Source organism: Canis lupus, chromosome 19, assembly GCF_048164855.1.
Source record: "Canis lupus baileyi chromosome 19, mCanLup2.hap1, whole genome shotgun sequence".
Lineage (NCBI taxonomy): Eukaryota > Metazoa > Chordata > Mammalia > Carnivora > Canidae > Canis > Canis lupus.
In genome coordinates, this window is record NC_132856.1 from 46998216 (window position 1) to 47014673 (window position 16458).

The 16458-nt window shown below is 51.5% G+C and overlaps 1 protein-coding gene and 1 long non-coding RNA gene across 3 annotated transcripts; both read right to left on the reverse strand.

The window, feature by feature from the left end:
* Positions 1–1759: 1759 nt before the first annotated feature.
* Positions 1760–6023, reverse strand: MVB12A (multivesicular body subunit 12A). The gene is made up of 9 exons (XM_072786809.1): positions 5834–6023; positions 5647–5745; positions 5420–5516; positions 3811–3937; positions 3171–3290; positions 2990–3096; positions 2700–2761; positions 2331–2387; positions 1760–2149 (listed from the first exon to the last, which is right to left on the reverse strand). Exons 1-9 carry the CDS (start codon positions 5921–5923, stop codon positions 2087–2089), a joined length of 822 nt encoding a protein of 273 aa, XP_072642910.1. The 5' UTR covers positions 5924–6023; the 3' UTR covers positions 1760–2086.
* Positions 6024–6070: 47 nt separating this feature from the next.
* LOC140610575 (uncharacterized) lies at positions 6071–10776 on the reverse strand. Of its 2 annotated transcripts, XR_012012173.1 has the most exons (5): positions 10607–10776; positions 9718–9897; positions 9443–9590; positions 7573–7740; positions 6071–6601 (listed from the first exon to the last, which is right to left on the reverse strand). It is a non-coding gene; the product is annotated as an uncharacterized lncRNA (long non-coding RNA). The 2 variants fall into 2 exon arrangements; XR_012012172.1 differs by lacking the exon at positions 9443–9590.
* Positions 10777–16458: the final 5682 nt, after the last annotated feature.

Here is a 16458-nt window from a genome sequence, read left to right on the forward strand (position 1 = left end):
TGACCAGCAGAGTCCGTTGCTGCTCTGCCACGGGCATGTGGTATGAATGAGGAAGAAGCCTAGTGGGGCACCTGGTGGCTCAGTTCACTGAACACCTGCCTTCAGGTCAGATCATGATCCCAGGGTCCTGCTTCTCCCTCTGCCTGCCGCTCCCCCCGTTTGTGCTCTATGTCAAATAAACAAAATCTTTAAAAAATTAAAAAAAAAATAGAAGAAGACTTCATCTTTCTAAGCCACAAAGATTGGAGGATGTTCCTGACTGCTGCGGACTAGGTTACCTTGATGCTACAGACCCCCACACGTGTGAGTTCCACCCACTAAGCTTTATTTGCAACCCCCAAACCAATACTTGCAGCACTTTGTAGCCATTCAGGGACATGCTCAGAGCAGAGGTGGGGGGAGGGAGTTTGTATCACTGAGGCACAGGGTCCCCATTGAGGTGGAATGTGGTGACACCCTGCCATCGTCCTTCGGCTCTGATGGTAAACAGGTGGCCTTTTTATGGTCTATCTAGTAGCACATTTTGTATATATTTGTGTTTTTGTTGGCAATTTTTCTACTTAAAAAGGCCTCTAAGTATAGTACTTGGTGCTGCCTTACTGTCTCTGAATGCAAAAAGGCTGGATGTGTCCCCTGGAGAAAATGTGTGTTAGTTAGATGAGCTTTGTTTCAGGCATGAGTTATAGTGCTGTTGGCTGAAAGTCAGTGTGAGCCAAGCAGTAAGGTGTATTTTAAAAGGTGTCTTTGGGGAGCCCTGGGTGGCTCAGTGGTTTAGTGCCTGCCTTCGGCCCAGGTGTGACCCTGGAGTCCGGGGATCGAATTCCACATCGGGCTCCCTGCATGGAGCCTGCTTCTCCTTCTGCCTGTGTCTCTGCCTCTCTCTCTCTCTCTCTGTGTCTCTCATGGATAAATAAATAAAATCTTTAAAAAAAATAAAATAAAAGGTGTCTTAAAACACACAGAGAACAAGGTCATGTATCGATTGCCTGACAAAAATGTGACCAAAGGCTTGCAGGAAGGTACCTGGGTATTTGCTGTGGAATCCAGTACTCTCTCAGTTTTCACTACAACATTATAGAATGCTTTGGACAGAATGTATCCATCACACAGTAGAGAAAAAAAAAGACACATAGAACAGCTTTAAGATTAAGAGAGCAGGCTCTGGGTTCAAATCTCAGCTGTGGGGGACGCCTGGGTGGCTCAGTTGGTTAAGCATCCGATTTCGGCTCAGGTCATGATCTCAGGGTCCTGGAATCCAGCGCTGCATCGGCTCTGTGCTCAGCGAGGAGTCTGCTTCTCCCTCTGCCCCTTCCCCTGCTCGTGCTTGCTCACTCCCTCTCTCTCAAATAAATAAAATCTTTTAAAAAAAAAATCAGCTGTGACCTTAGCTTCCCCTACCTCAGTTTCCCTATATGTAAGACACACAAAACCGGGGCTTCCCACCGGGGTGTGGGGAGATTAAATGAGATACTGTGGAGGTGCTGGGGATGTGATCCCCACCATATAAACCCAACAGAAACTATCATTCCTGCTATGTGCAGTGATGGAGGGGCCGACCGGGTCTTCTGTGTTCTACAGTCTCGCTCACTCACTGAGCCTGTTTACCCCTCTGCAGAATATTCTGGGAGTGGCAGCAGCGTTGCCTCCCGTCCACAATTTTGTTAACTGGGTGGATATCTGCTCCCTGGCTTGTGTTCGATGTGCGTGGCACAGACCACGAGCCACAGAGGACCCTCGGCGGGGATCAGGACTCCAGACAGTGGGCACAGGGCAATGTTTATTGCCGGGAGGATGCCTGAGTGGCCTCCGGGCACCGGAACGTTTTGACACAAATGACTTGAAGGCACTGGTTTCCATCCAGCCCCCACCTCTGCCTTGTAGGGCCCGGGGGCGAGGCAGGCCAGAGACCCCATCACCAAGCAGACAGGTCTTGCTCCTTCTCCAGGGCTGTGGTTCCACTGGGTGGCTTAGTCTAGAAAGCCCTGCACCACCAAGGTTCCCAAGATGCTGCAGGGTGGGGTAGCTGCCAGTCCTGGGGTGTGTCAGGGGTGCTGGGCAGCGGGCTTTCCCTGGGCCTGACGAAGAGCTACGAGACACTGGGGGGCAGGCGTGCAGCTGCAGTCTTCTCCACCACGAAGCCGTAGTTATACTGGGGGGAGCAGGGGTGGGTAAGGAGAACACAGTGAGTGAGGGGCCATAGTAGTGTCTGAGGAATGGTGAGGAGGGGAGACAATTAGGGGACTTAGCAAGAGATGGGGTGTGGCTTGGGGAGACTGGGGTGGCAAGAAAGTGGGGGCTCCCCCAGCACCCCATCCTGGTCCTGCACCCACCTCCTCCTCAATATCCGCCAGTGACTTGATGGTCAGATCGGCAAAAGCAGAGAAGGCCTGGTAGGCAGAGGCAGGTCAGTCTTGGGCAGGGACACCACCCTGGAACCCCATTCCCCCATCCTCAGGGAGGGCCCCCCCCAATATTTGCCTGATCATCCCCTCACCCTTCCCACCATGGTCTCTTGCTACCAGCATCCAGTTGTCCCTCCTGATTTGCCATTCTGGGACTAAGCCCCACCCCACCAGCTTCCAGCCTCCTCTAACCCAGGAACACGGGCCTCTGCGCTGGGGGACTGGATCCACAGATGAACCTCTCTGCATCCTGACCCTTAGGAAGACAGACCTAGGCTCCCCACAGCAGAGACTCACCAGGGGGCCACAGCTCTTGCCCTCGAACCGGGGGTGCAGTGTGAAGGGAACACCATCCATGGCTGAGGAAAGCAGGTAAGGGTAGGGGCTGAGATACAGGGATCTTGAGGCCTGCCTGTGGTCCACCCTAGCCAAAGAGGGTGGTAGCCCCAAACCCCTGGCTCTTCCCAGTCTTTGGAAAACTGGGGATCCCAGGACTGGTTCCAACCCCAGCCCCACACCTTCCTAGCTATAAAACCATGAGCCAGTCTTGCCCCACCCGGTGCCTCAGTTTCTTGCTTGGCACTCACCTGAGATGCCATAGAGGTTGGAGGCCTCATAGATGGAGTCACTCCTCCTCAGAGTAGATGCCCGAGAGCCTAACCTGGACAGGGTCCGCTCTGGAAAGCCATCCTTGCTGGTAGAGGCAGGACAGTGTGGGTCAGGCCTAATTCCCCCCATGGCCACCCTACTCCCAAGCCTGGGACTCACCTGGGTTGAGCAGGTGGGTCCAGGGAGAGGCCCCGCATGTCCCGACTGAGAGCCCGGGGCTTGGGCACCGGCCTTGGGGCCTTGGCCTTCTTGCACCAAATGGCAAAGCCCCCCATGTCTCTAGAAGGAGAGAGAAGTAGAAAGGGGTCCTGGCCCAAAAGGATGACCCCAGTCCTTTGGGTGGTTTGCATTTTTTCTTAGCCCACACCCTGAGCAACATCCGAATTAATATTGCTGGGTCTGGTCACTGTACTGTGCACTTCAGACATATCAACTCACTCCTCCCAAGAACCTTACAGGACTGATACAATTACTCCTGGTTTGGGGCACCTGGTGGCTCAGTGGTTGAGCGTCTGCCTTCGGCTCAGTCGTGATCCCAGGGTCTGGCAATCAAGTCCCACATCAGGCTCCCCATGGGAGCCTGCTTCTCCCTCCACCTATGTCTCTGCCTCTCTCTGTGTGTCTCATAAATAAATAAATAAAATCTTTAAAAAAAAAATTGTCCCGGTTTAACCTGTGGAAGTCGAAGCACAGTGAAGTGACTGAAGGCACTGGAGGCCTCAGGAGAGTCCCTGAGGGTCAGCAGGGCAAACATGGGAGCTGGGAGGCAAAGGAGGCCAGAAGCTGGGGGTGGCCCTACCCTACTCGCAGGTATCCAGGCACCGTCTTGGTCTTCCCACTCAGCCGCACATCGAACACAGCCATGTCTGCAGCCCCCAGTGGCACCAGCTTCACACACATGCGTTTCTTCTTGGACACAGAGGCCTCTGGGAGTGGGGGGAGTGCAAGGGAGTAAGAAGACGGAAAAAGCAGCGAAGGGACCCAAAGATGGCTTCAGGATGATACTCGCCATGGCACTGTTTAAGGCAGCTACCCAGGGCAGCCTGGGTGTTTCAGCGGTTTAGCACTGCCTTCAGTCCAGAACGTGATCCTGGAAGTCCTGGGATCCAGTCCCACATCGGGCTCCCTGCATGGAGCCTGCTTCTCCCTCTGCCTGTGTCTCTGCCTCTCTCTCTCTCTCTCTCTCTCTGTCTCTCATGAATAAATAAATAAAATCTTTCAAAAAAAAAAAAAAAGGCAGCTACCTGGATAGCTTTAGGTCAGTAGTTAAATCATGAATGGTACAGCCATAGGAGGGGACTCCATGTAGCCCTTAGGAGCCATTGAGGCAGGCCTGTGGGGTTTGGGGGGCTCAGTCGGTTAAGCATCTGCCTTTGGCCTAGGTCATGTTCTCATGGGTCCTGGGATCAAGCCCCACATCAGGCTCCCTGCTCAGCAGGGAGTCTGCTTCTTCCTCTGCTCCTGCTTGTACTTTCTCTCTCTCTCTCTCAGATAAATAAATAAAATCTTAAAAAAAAAAAAAAAAAAAGAAAAGAAAGAAAGACCCATTGGGGCAAGCTTATCTTTGGTGACATGGAGAAGCCTCATGGGGTGAGCATGGGCACCTACGGCAAGCGTGGGCAGGTGTGGAATCAGACATAACTGACTGCCCATCCTGGCCGGCCCTGCAAACATCACATGTCCTTAGTCTTCTAATCCAGGGGGCAGCAGACTCTGGCCCACAAGCCAAAAGACGTCCAAGATCCGCTTTGCAGGGCTCATGAGCTAAGAATGGTTTTCACATTTTAAAATGATGATGGGGGGGGCGGGGCACAGACACTATCTGGCCTGCAAAACCTAAAATATTAACTATCTGGACCTGTACAGAAAAAGTTTGCCAACCTCAATTATCAATAGATATCACCCTGAGAGTTAAATTCACAGGACAAGACGCAGTGAGAGGCAAGGAGGGCCAGGCGGTTGGAAAGCAGAGGGTCAGGGCTGGGACGGAGCCAGAGGACAGGGTGGGGAGGGCTAAGCAGAGACCCGCGGGAGAACCAAGTATAGCTAGCCGGCAGTCTCCGAGGGGCGCTCCAGACAGAGGAAACCGTGTATGCAAAAGCCTGGAAATGAAAAGGCTCGGAAATGGCTCGTGGTTCGGTGGAAGATGTAGCAGGAAGAGTAATAAAACAGGTCACAACTCTTGCTCGAGGTCAATGGCTCATTTTTGCTCAGGGCAGGGCATCTGGTCCCGCCCCAGATCAGGGCTCCTCAGCCAACCCTGTCATCGCCCAGCGCGTCGAGTGGGCAGTCGAGGCTCGAAAAACAAGCACCTGTCGTCCCTCCACCCTCCCTGGTCCTGCCCACAGGGACCCGAACGCGGCCCCCCGCCCCTCGCCCCCACCCCCAGCCTCGGACGCGGGCCTCACTGGAGTCCAGGGGGTCGCAGACCGGGGAAAAGCCCGGTGGGAGGGGGCTCTTGTCCACCAGGACCTGGATATCGGCCACCACATTCTCCTGCGGATTCTGAGGGGGAGGAAGGGGAGGACACAGCGACAGTCACGCTGCGGCGGGGACAGCGCGCCTGGCGGAGGGTCCCGCAAACGGACCGGGGAGTGGGCGGACCCCAGGAACGCCGAAGGGGGGCGCTCCTTACCTCCAGGCTGCCCAAAGAACTGAGGCACAGAAAGTAGCCAGACTTCTGCGCGAAGCTCTTGCCGAAGCTGGCGGGCGCCCCTTCCACGGTGCAGGAGATCTACGGCGCGGACCCGGGTCAGAGCCAGGCTGCTACCCCGACGCGGCCGCCTCTCCCCCACTCAGCCCCGGACCCCGGCGTCGCTCACCGCACTGAATCCCCGCGGCGGAGGCGCCGACGCCGACGACCAGACCAGGCCAGTCAGCGGCGCCGTGTCGGTCCCCGGTCCTGGATCCATCCTCCCAGCGGAGAGCCGAAGGCAGGGACGGCCTCGCAACTCCGAGCCGCCGACCAGAGGTCGAGTTCGGATACGAGTCTGAACTACAACTCCCAGAGGACCGTGCGAAGGCCGGAGGGAGGGGCCAAAAGGGCCATCTGCGCGTGCCCGGTAGACAGCTGGCCAATCGCGAGGGAAAGTGAAGCCGCGCCTTCGCGTATCGCGCAGGCGCGCCCGTGAGCGACGTTTGCGGAAAGATGCGCGGCTCCTTTCTCACGCCCAGCAATTTCCGCCAGTGATACCCCAGCTCTTGCTAGCTCCAAGCCAGAACTACGCTCCCCACAATCCCTTGCGGTATCAGCCTCTCCGGAGACGCGCAGGGACGTTTAGGGGAGAAGTTTGAAACCGCAGTTCCAGTTCTAGGAAGTCATCCCAAAAGGAACTTTCACGGGTTATGCAGCGGTTAGTTCAAGTAACCAAAAACAGGGACCACCGTGAGCCACGAAATCTTGTGTGACGTGAGGACTTGTTCGCGCTACCGGCGGGAGACTGACAGTGCGTTGTGTGGATGGAGGTCTCGGCTCTCGGATTCCCCCACAAATCTTCCCCCCCAAAGATTTACCTGGGCATCCGCGCTGGAGTAAGGACAGCCGGAAGGAAGGTAGCAAGCACAAGGCAGTCGATTAAGGACGGCACACTCTGGAGGTGGGAGAGCGGGCAGGCCCAGAGGGGATGACAACTGACCTGAGGCTAGAGGTGTCTTTTTTTTTTTTTTTTTTTTTTTAATGTTTTTTGCGCTTAGCTAGGATGTTCTGCTACTGAGGTTTCTAGTCATCTAAGGGACTCCTCCTACCGGTTGGGAGGGGGAGGTTTTGGCCCTACAAGGTTCTTACGGGGAGTGTCAGGACTATCTTCCCCCACAGGGGGGTAGGGGACGGGTCAAAACCACAATGCAAATATATTATAAGGAACCCAGGCAGTCACCCGACAGCAGAGGAGACCGTAGGTTCTGCACCTGTGCTTTTGATCTGCCAGCCTGCTGCCGCAAAGCCACAAACAAGGCCCCCAGGCTTCTAGTGTGTGACCTACTTATCCCGGCTTAGGTGTAACTAACTGCCTGCTCCATCATTCTTAGACAGTTTTTTTCGGATGAGATCTGAAGTATTTAATGTGGTAACATGCTTTTACACCCCTCAGGGAAAAGTATGAAAACTTAGGGAACAGAGTATCATCTACTTTTCTACATTTTTCAGTTTTCTGCAATATCATGGCTTGGCCCACTGTCTGGCTTTTATGGGACCTGTGAGCTAAAAATGGTATTTATATGTGTAAATGATTGAAGGAGGAAATAAAATGAAAAGGGTATTTAGTGACATGTGAAAAGCATATGACATTCAAATGTCAGTGCCCATAAGAAACAAACGTCCTGGGCACCTGGGTGGCTCAGTTGGTTAAGCACCTGCCTTCTGCTGGGGTTATGATCCTAGGGTCCTGGGATTGAGTCAGTTGGAGCCTCCCTGCTGCAGGGGGAGCCTGCTTCTCCCTCTTGCCTTGCTCCTCCCCCCTGCTCATGCTCTCTCTGTGTCAAAAAAAAAGGAAAAAAGAAAAAAAAGAACCCACAAATGTCCTGGAAAAGATGACCCAATAATGCGTTACAGGAGTGAACTAACCTTGGGTTCCCCTTGAAGTACCCCCTTATTCCCAGTGCTTAGGAGGAACGTGCATTCATAACCTCCATCTTACACTTCCCGTTCTTCCGCAGAATGCCCTGGGTGGTTAGCATGAAGATGGCTTGCTTGGTGGCTGTCTGTATTGGAGGCAGTTACCACAGCAGCAATCTAAGCAGATGCAAGACAAAGCACAGACTGAGAAAATGACTCCCAAAATAAGCAACTTGTTTTTTTCCACCAGGACTCCCATGATCCAAACTACTCATTTATTAAGTCCCTTACGCTGGGGGTGGGATCACTCAGGGCATTCATTCACTTGTGTCCTCGTGTGCATTAATAAAGATGATACGTTAGCAGACTCATCACGTATGAACACACAACATTCTGCTTGGATAATGGCATAGGTGCCTCCTTGCAAGGCACCTCACAAACAGTAATGTCCAAGGCCATCGTCATCTGGAGGACAGCTTTTCTCATGAGAGACATTTCGGTGTTCAGTAGGACAGGCTTTGTTGGCTATCATTTTTTTTTTTTTAGGATTTTATTTATTTATTCATGAGAGACACAGGCAGAGGGAGAAGCAGGCTCCTTTCTGGGAGCCTGATTCGGGACTTGATCCAGAACCCTGGGATCACCCCCTGAGCCAAAGGCATACACTCAATCACTGAGCCACCTAGGCGCCCCTGTTGGCTATCATTTAAGGCTTTACTAGGAACTTAGTAAGGGCATGTGTACTTACTATAACTTCCTCCAGGCCAATGGAGGGAACAAACATGGTGGCCAAGTGATCATACCAGTGGAAAACATCGTGCCCACCTGGCCTTGAAGGGAGGGAGATTGGCAGCTTGTGTTACCATGGGGCAGATTTCTGGGAGAACTCAGGATTTAGCAACCCAGTCACCTAGGTGGAAGCCAAGCCAAAGATTTGTGCCGCACAACCATTGGGTCTCATTTGGATTTACCCAGTAAATACCTGGAGGATGTGACAGTGCCAAACCTGTCATGATCCTTTAAAATGACCAAATGAGGGACGCCTGGGTGGCTCAGTGGTTAAAGTGCCTGCCTTCAGCTCAGGGTGTGATCCTGGAGTCCTGGGATCGAGTTCCGCATTGGGCTCCCTGCCTGGAGCCTGCTTCTCTCTCTGCCTGTGTCTCTGCCTCTCTCTGTGTGTCTCACATGAATAAATAAATAAAATCTTTAAAATGACAGAATGACTACATGGTTATGGTGACATCCATCCCATATCCCTGGTGTACTTGGGATGGTTCTATTTTAGAGTGCTTTTTTTTTTTTTTTTCTGCTCCCTACATTGGAGTACATGAGTGCTCAACCTGGGATAAACCACATGAACCCATCCCAAATCTGAGTGAAGCCACCTATGGCTCTGATAGTGGTATTTTTAGGACCTTTCGGATGGGCTGCCTGTTTTACTCAATCAACAGGAAAAGAATAGCCAATGCCCAATGTTACTGAGCATGTGTGTGCCACAGACTAGGTTTCTGAATCAATATTGGTAATATCAGCTGAATTAAGAGCCCCTCTCCTAGCTTGTGCTTCCTTAACATACTGCTTAAGTGCCTTCTGATCCCCTCCCTGGAGGAGTGATAGCCACCAAGGCAATCCTGACAAGCTAAAGAGGGGCGGCTGCCTGCATACCCAACAGTGTGGATTGATTCCTTTGCCAGGCACACAAGTGGGCCCTCTGTAGAAAGATATTTCTCTCAGGTGTCTATCCCATGACTGGACACCCAAGGGGCAGCAGAAGTCTAAGGCCAAAGAAGACAGATATTTAGTAGAAACTTGTATTGGGAAGTCTTTTTATTAATGCAGCTGCAGCTTTAGGAACCTGGCCAGGTTTTGCATAACGTACCTGTTGGCCGGGGGACACACAGGGGAGGCAGCACTGTCAGGCGTGAGGAAATGGGACTAGGGGCAGGATGTGTTCAGAATCCCTGTCTTCTCCCCTCTTTCTGTGGTGCGTGTTCCATTCCAGGTATAGCGGGTTTCAACAGATCTGGCTTACAGCAGGACAACAGGATCCCAGTGGAGTTTGAGTCGTTCCCCCTCACCCAAGGAGTGAAGTGACTCACCCCTCTGCGAGGGATGTCCCATTGTAAATTCCAGTAGATAATGCCTCTCCCATACCTGATGGGACTTGGTATCCTCCGCAGGGCAGCGTGTTGATCCACAGTGAGCATCAGGGCGATAGCTGTCTCTGGAGACTCCACACCTTTACAAAATTGGGTGCTTTGGCAGGGGTTCCCAGTCTGGCATATAGGGTCGTGGGTTCAAATGCATTCCTCCACACAGCCAAGGTGGCTTTACCTGTTAATGATTTAACCTGCTGCTTTAATATCCCATTCTTAAAAAAATAATAATAAATAATAGTAATAGTAATAATAATAATAATAATAATATCCCATTCTTCCTTTCTCCCAACCTGGCTGCCTGTGGCATAGAGGGGAGATGGAGCCTCCATTCACTATTCTTCTGCCCAATCTTGCACACCATGGCCCCTAAAATGTGACCCCAATCAGGTGCATGGGTGGCTCAATGGTTAAGCATCCGCCTTTGGCTCAGGTCATGATCTCGGGTTCCTGGGATCAAGTCCCGCATCAGGCTCCCCACAAGGAGCCTGCTTCTCCCCCTGCCTATGTCTCTGCCTCTCTCTCTGTGTCTCTCATAAATAAATAAATAAAGTCTTTAAAAAAAAGTTACCCCAATGACTGTCTATTTGATGAGGGTTTCCATACATCATACCCAGTTTCTCTAATCCCCTAATGGTGGCAGTCTGCTTTGCATGGTGACAGGGGAAAGCTTGGGTTAGGCCAGACACAATGACCTCACAAACAAAGCCAAAGTTAGAACCCTCACTCAGGGGCACCTGGCTGGTTCAGTCCCCAGAGCATATAACTCTTGATCTCAGGGTCATGAGTTTGAGCCCCATGCTGGGTGTGGAGATTACTTAATAACACAAAAAAGAACCCTCCCTCAGAGGGAAAGGACCAATGTAATCAATTTGCCAATGCCTTACCAGTTGGGAACTCCAGTGGTTGGCCCCAGACATTTCCTTTGGCAGGTGCCACAGTAGCCACTCTTCCTATGCACCCAATCTGCTGTATCTACTGAAAGGTTGGTGGCCAAGGCTCCTACCTGGGCTGGAGCATCAGCTTTCTGAATGCCGGGGTGGGGTTCAGCGCCTTGTGAGCCTGGATGTGGAAGACAGTGAGGATGCCTCAGTCTCCTGCAGATGAACCTAGATGTCTTTCCACATACCCTGACCCCACAAAGCCTAATTCATGATCATCCATCTCTCAGCTTTTCATTGTCCAAGTCATAGGGTTGGTCCTTTTAAAACAGCCCAACTATCGGTGCAAAGGGTTAACAGGGCTTCTGAGTGATCCATCACCAGCCAGATCACCAGCCAAACTGGCTGCTGTGGTTGGTTCTGTTTCCATCAAGATGGTGTCAGCATGGAGCTGACTAGTGATGATAGCTCTCATGGATAGGCTGCCCAGACTAGAACCTTCTGTACACTAGACATCAGCAGAAATACCCCCCCTTGCACCTTACAGACCACAGGAGTAGGGACGGGGGCATTTGAAGGATCTAGATCCCCTACAGGGCTTGGTAGCACCCTCTCGCAAGAGGTGGTGGGCTGGTAGATGGTGTCCTCCTATGCTGCAAACAGACATGCCTTAGTCAAAGTGGGAGTTTGAACCACGGCAGAGGTAAGTCAATGGGACATGTTCTCAACCCACTCTTTGAGAGGCAGAAAAGTTCTTCCCGTGATATCCTGTCCTTTCATGAGAGGCTCAACCTGAATGGCAGTGCCATTGAGTTTCCTGCAGGTTCACCACACATCCTCCCACTCACATGTTCCAGCAAAGTCTGCAGAGCGTCCCGCAGAAGAGGCAGGTCTTTACATGTCAGCATTAGATCATCAGTGTAATGGGCCCATTTTACGGATGTGGGGAAGGAGAACAGTGACAAGTCTTGGGCTACCATCCTGTGACATACGGTGGGGCTGGCAGGTAGCTTTGGGAAGCAGTTGAAAGGTCCATTGCCATCCCTCCCACATGAAGGCAAATTGAGCTTGTGTCTAGTGGCCAGGGATATATTGAAAAAGGCGTTTGCCAAGTCCCATCCAACATGAGACGTTCCTAGGACTGTGGCCAAGGTATCTACAACGGTGGCAACATTGGGCACAGCTACATGGATTGGGGGACAACATCTTGTTTAATTCTCAATCATCCACCATGAGCCATCTGTTTTTCCTACTGGCCACACTGTGCTGTTAAAAGCTAAGGGCAGGCTGTACGATACCAACCTGATGCAGTTCTTGGATAGTCTCTCCTACTTCTCTATTGCCCCTCAGATACCTATAGCACTTGGCAATACCACTCTTTCATGGGGATGGCTGGCTTACTCGTTCCCGGTGGACATTTCCCCTCAGCACTGGTTTGATCACCCTGACTCAGAGGCAGAGTTCACTGTTAGAAGTTTGGAGACTTTGACCTTGTAGGATGTCAGTGCCCAACATGTTCTCTGGTACTAGAGAAATAAAAACCTCCTATTCTCAGGGCACCTGGGGGGCTTAGGTGGTTAAGCATTTGACTTTGGCTCAGGTCATGATCTCAGGGTCCTGGGATCAAGGACCCCCATATCGGGATACCCGCTCAAAGAAGAGTCTGTTTCTCTCTCTCCCTCTACCTCACCCCCCCTCCCCCCGTCCTGCTCTCATACTCTAGCTTACACAGCTCACTTGCATGTGATTTCTCTCTCTCTCTTTCTCTTAAATAAATAAAATCTTTAAAAAACAAAAAACCAATCTCGTATTCTCATGGGGAAGAACTCTCAATTTGCAGTGTCAAAGAGACCTTCCTGACCATAACCGTTTACCTTCCATAATCATTGATGGCACTGAGGGATTCAGAAGACATCCAAGGGGTACCATGTCAGAATACATTCAGCTCCAGCATCCACCAAAGATGTTACCTTTTGTTTATTTCTGGGGGACCAGTAAATAATGAGCTCCACATGGGGCCTCCAGCTGCCCCCGTCAATCCTCACCTAGAGGCAATCTTAGCCCACATCCTATCACCAGGGTGTGGGAGGCACCCACCCTGAATAGCACAGTATCCCTGAAGCCTCTCCTGGCACAAAGGAGCATCGGGGATGGTGGGGGCAGGTGGGGCAGTCCTAACCTTTTGTTCAGGTTTGAAGGCTCTCCGCGGGTCAACCAGCACAGTGTTGGGGACCAGTCTATCTTCAGCAATGAGGTCAAGCCATATTTGCTTCTAAGTGACCTTTATTATACCCTTTACACCTCTCTCTCTCTTTTTTTTTAAGATTTTATTTATTCATGAGAGACACAGAGAGAGAGGCAGAGACACAGGCAGAGGGAGAAGCAGGCTCCATGCAGGGAGCCAGACGTGGGACTCGATCCCAGGTCTCCAGGATCACGCCCTGGGCTGAAGGCAGCACTAAACCGCTGAGCCACCCGGGCTGCTCTCTCTCTCTCTCTCTCTCTCTCTCTCTCTCTCTCTCTCATGCCCTTTACCTTCTCAATCAAGATAGTCTTTTGGCTTCCAGATCTCCTTCTCTCTCTCGGGTCTTTCCCACAGCCCGTACCCATTGTCATGATTTGTCAGTTTCCCCAGATGAGCAATGGATTCACCAATGTCATAAATCTCTCATCCCACAACTGGGCTCAGCATGGACATCAGTGTGTCCCATAGCAGGTTCTGGGAGTGGGCTGGAGAATCTTAGTTTTCAGTGACTGCAGTGACTGTGGCCTGATCAGGGCCTTCAAAGAAAGAAGTATAAATGGCCTGTTTCATTCCTGACTCCCTAAGAATTTGCCGTACCTCTTCTATAGATTTCCAGGGCCCCATGCCCAGGGAGGTCCCCCTCATTGGGTGAAGCCTCCCTGCAGGCTAAAATAATCTAATCTCTAAGGGAGTGAGTACCTTGAGCTCTCCCTGAGCACCACACAGGAGGCAGGGTGAGTGGTGGTGCTGCTCATTTTCTCAGCCTCCTGTGCTGTAAGAGAAACTCCATCACCCCCTGGATCCCATAGGTGCACTACCCATGCCTGGATACTTTTCTGGGCCTTTTGCTGGGACTTGGCAGCCATGTCCATAAGTTCAGTGGGAGTATATTCTCTTATCTTGTACATTTCCCAATTGGGGAGCTGCCCCACTGATTGCCCCACCTTCCTAGCTTTGCAGAACAGCATGCAGGGACACCTGGGTTGCTCAGTGGTTGGGCGCCTGCCTTCGGCTCAGGTCGTAATCCTGGGATCCGGGATGGATTCCGTATTGGGCTCTCTGCAGGGAGCCTGCGTCTCCCTCTGCCTATGTCTCTGCCTCTCTCTCTCAGTCTGTGTCTCTCTTGAATAAATAAATAAATCTTAAAAAAAAAAAAAAAAGCATGCAACGGCGTCCAGCTTACAATCCTGCTCTCTACCTCATCTTCCAGCCCTGAAGCCAGCAGAGTAGAGGACACCACATATCCTCCTCTAATCTCAGCTCTCCTTCCAACTTTAAAATCCAGCTTTAGGGGTAGCCTGGGTGGCTCAGCGGTTTAGCGCTGCCTTCAGCCCAGGGTGAGATCTGGGATGGAGTCCCACGTCAGGCTTTCTGCATGGAGCCTGCTTCTCCCTCTGCCTGTGTCTCTGCCTCTTTCTCTCTCTCTCTCTCTCATAAATAAATAAAATATTTTTTAATAAAATAAAATCTGGCTTCAGCCTCTCCTTGGGCATCAATGGCCAGCCGCCCTTCCCTTCTCTGCCCCTGTACGTTGTGTGCATTAGACCACCCAGAGTGTTCGGGATGTCTCCAGACTCACATGGCCATCCACAGGCCTCTGACATAGGAGCCACCCTTCCCCACATCCAGGTTGATGGTCAACTCGGCATTATCTCTGCAGGTGCCTCTTTCCCAAGGCCCGTTTTCTGGCCTCCCAGCGGTCTGACACCATTGTTGGCTCCCAACCTCCAGACGTCCCCGAGTCAGATCTGAAATTGGCTGCATTCATAGAGGGCGAGGAGAGACGATAGAAAAAGGCAGACTGCTCCAGATCAGGTAGGTGGCAGGCTTAATAAGGAGGGGAGCTTACTTATGAGATTTGTCTTGAGTGGGAAGATGGGGAGATCTCTTCACCCACCCACTAGAATCTTAAGAGTTTCTGCAGAGACCTCAGCGGGGTTCACCCACATATACAGCCCAGATAGTCTCAACAACACCTTGCTTTCTCACAAGGTTATGTCTTGAAGTGGCTCCTCGTGTAGGAAAAATAAGCAGAAGGTACCCTCCAAGGACAGGGGATGGGGAGGGGGTGAGGAGCCTCAGAACAACTGGGTCCAGCTCATTGGTCAACCAACCCACACATCTTCTCGATGACCTTCTCCAACAAGAAACATGCTTTGATCGCCAACATTCAGCCCTGAGGCCGGGTGAGAAGCTGGCACTGATTGAACTATGGACCCAGGGAAATGGCCTCAGTGGGTGGAGGTCACCCTGAAGCCAGCCAGTCCTACCCGGTGCTGCTGGAACAGGAACAGGAAGGAGCTAGAAGGAAACAGGATGTCTGATATGAGGAGAGAGGATCATCCACTCCCTGCAGGGGCAGGAACAGACTAAATTCTAGATTGTTCTTTAGGGAAAGTGAGAGTCCGAGGACCCGGTAACTCCACTCCTGGGAATTCAGTCTAAGGAAAGATCACATCGATCCACAACTTATCAAAGGATGACACAAGTGGACGACCTGGCAGGCAGTGGGGAGGAGCTGAACACTGAGCTAAGCGCCTGTCGGGTCCTCGGAGCAGCTGGGGCAGCCGCTGTCACAGCCAACCTACAAGCAAGCAGGCTCGGCAGGTGGAGGAGCCCAGGGCTGAGCGGACTGAGCCCAGCTGACCCCAAATCTGACTCCCGGCATCATTCTCCACCTCAGGGCTGTCCTGGGTGCTGTGGGGTGCTGAGCAGCATCCCTCACCTCCCCCCACCAGATGCCAGTAGTGCCCTTCCCCTCAACCCCAATATGAAGTTCCTGACCATCGAAACTATCTCTAGGGGCACCTGGGTGGTGCGGTAGGTTAAGCGTCTGTCTCTTGGTTTCCACTCAGGTTGTGATCTCAGTCAGGGTCCTGGGACCCAGCCCCATGTCAGGCTCCATGCTTAGTGTGAGTCTACTTGAGATTCTCTCTTCTTCCCCCTCCCCCTCCCATTCATTCATTCTCTCTCTCTTTCTCTCTCTCAAATAAATAGATCAAGAAAGAAAGGCAGAAAGAAAGAAAAGAAAGAAGAAAGAAAGAAGAAAAAGAAAGAAAAGAAAGAAAGAAAAAGAAAGAAAGAAGAAAAAGAAAGAAAGAAAGAGAAAGAAAGAAAGAAAGAAAGAAAGAAAGAAAGAAAGAAAGAAAGAAAGAAAGAAAGAAAGAAAGAAAAAGAAAACTATCTCCCGATGTCCCCTGGAGACAGAATCACCCCTGAGTGAGAATCCTTGGGCCGGTGTCTTCCTACAAGCCTGGAGATGACCTCTGTCACCCACTCAGGGCCATGCACAACTGAAACATCTCAAGAGCAAGGCATTATACAACAAGGTAAGGCATTTGGTCAACACAATGAAATATATGTGTAATTTAACAAACAAAAAGAGACAAAAGAGCTGAGTGAGGGGAGCAGGATTGTGGATGACCTTTTTGTCCTTTAAGAAGTTTGTTTCGCTGGTGTCCCTACATTATTTTCTCAAGATTAACCACAAAAGAAAAAGCCCTGCGTGTGCACCCTTCCTTCCTGCCCCAGATGTGGGTTTAGATGAGAGATGCCCACACTAACTTCCTCCCACAGAGCATAGCACCAACCGGGTAAAGGAAGTAACTTAGCA

Excerpts from the sequence above, each read along its gene's own strand:
- MVB12A (XM_072786809.1), bottom strand. The coding sequence starts at position 5,923 with ATGGATCCAGGACCGGGGACCGACACGGCGCCGCTGACTGGCCTGGTC. Across the intron at positions 2,762-2,989 it reads CAACCTCTATGGCATCTCAG|CCATGGATGGTGTTCCCTTC; the intron begins GTGAGTGCCAAG and ends TGCTTTCCTCAG. Across the intron at positions 2,150-2,330 it reads TGGCGGATATTGAGGAGGAG|TATAACTACGGCTTCGTGGT; the intron begins GTGGGTGCAGGA and ends TGCTCCCCCCAG.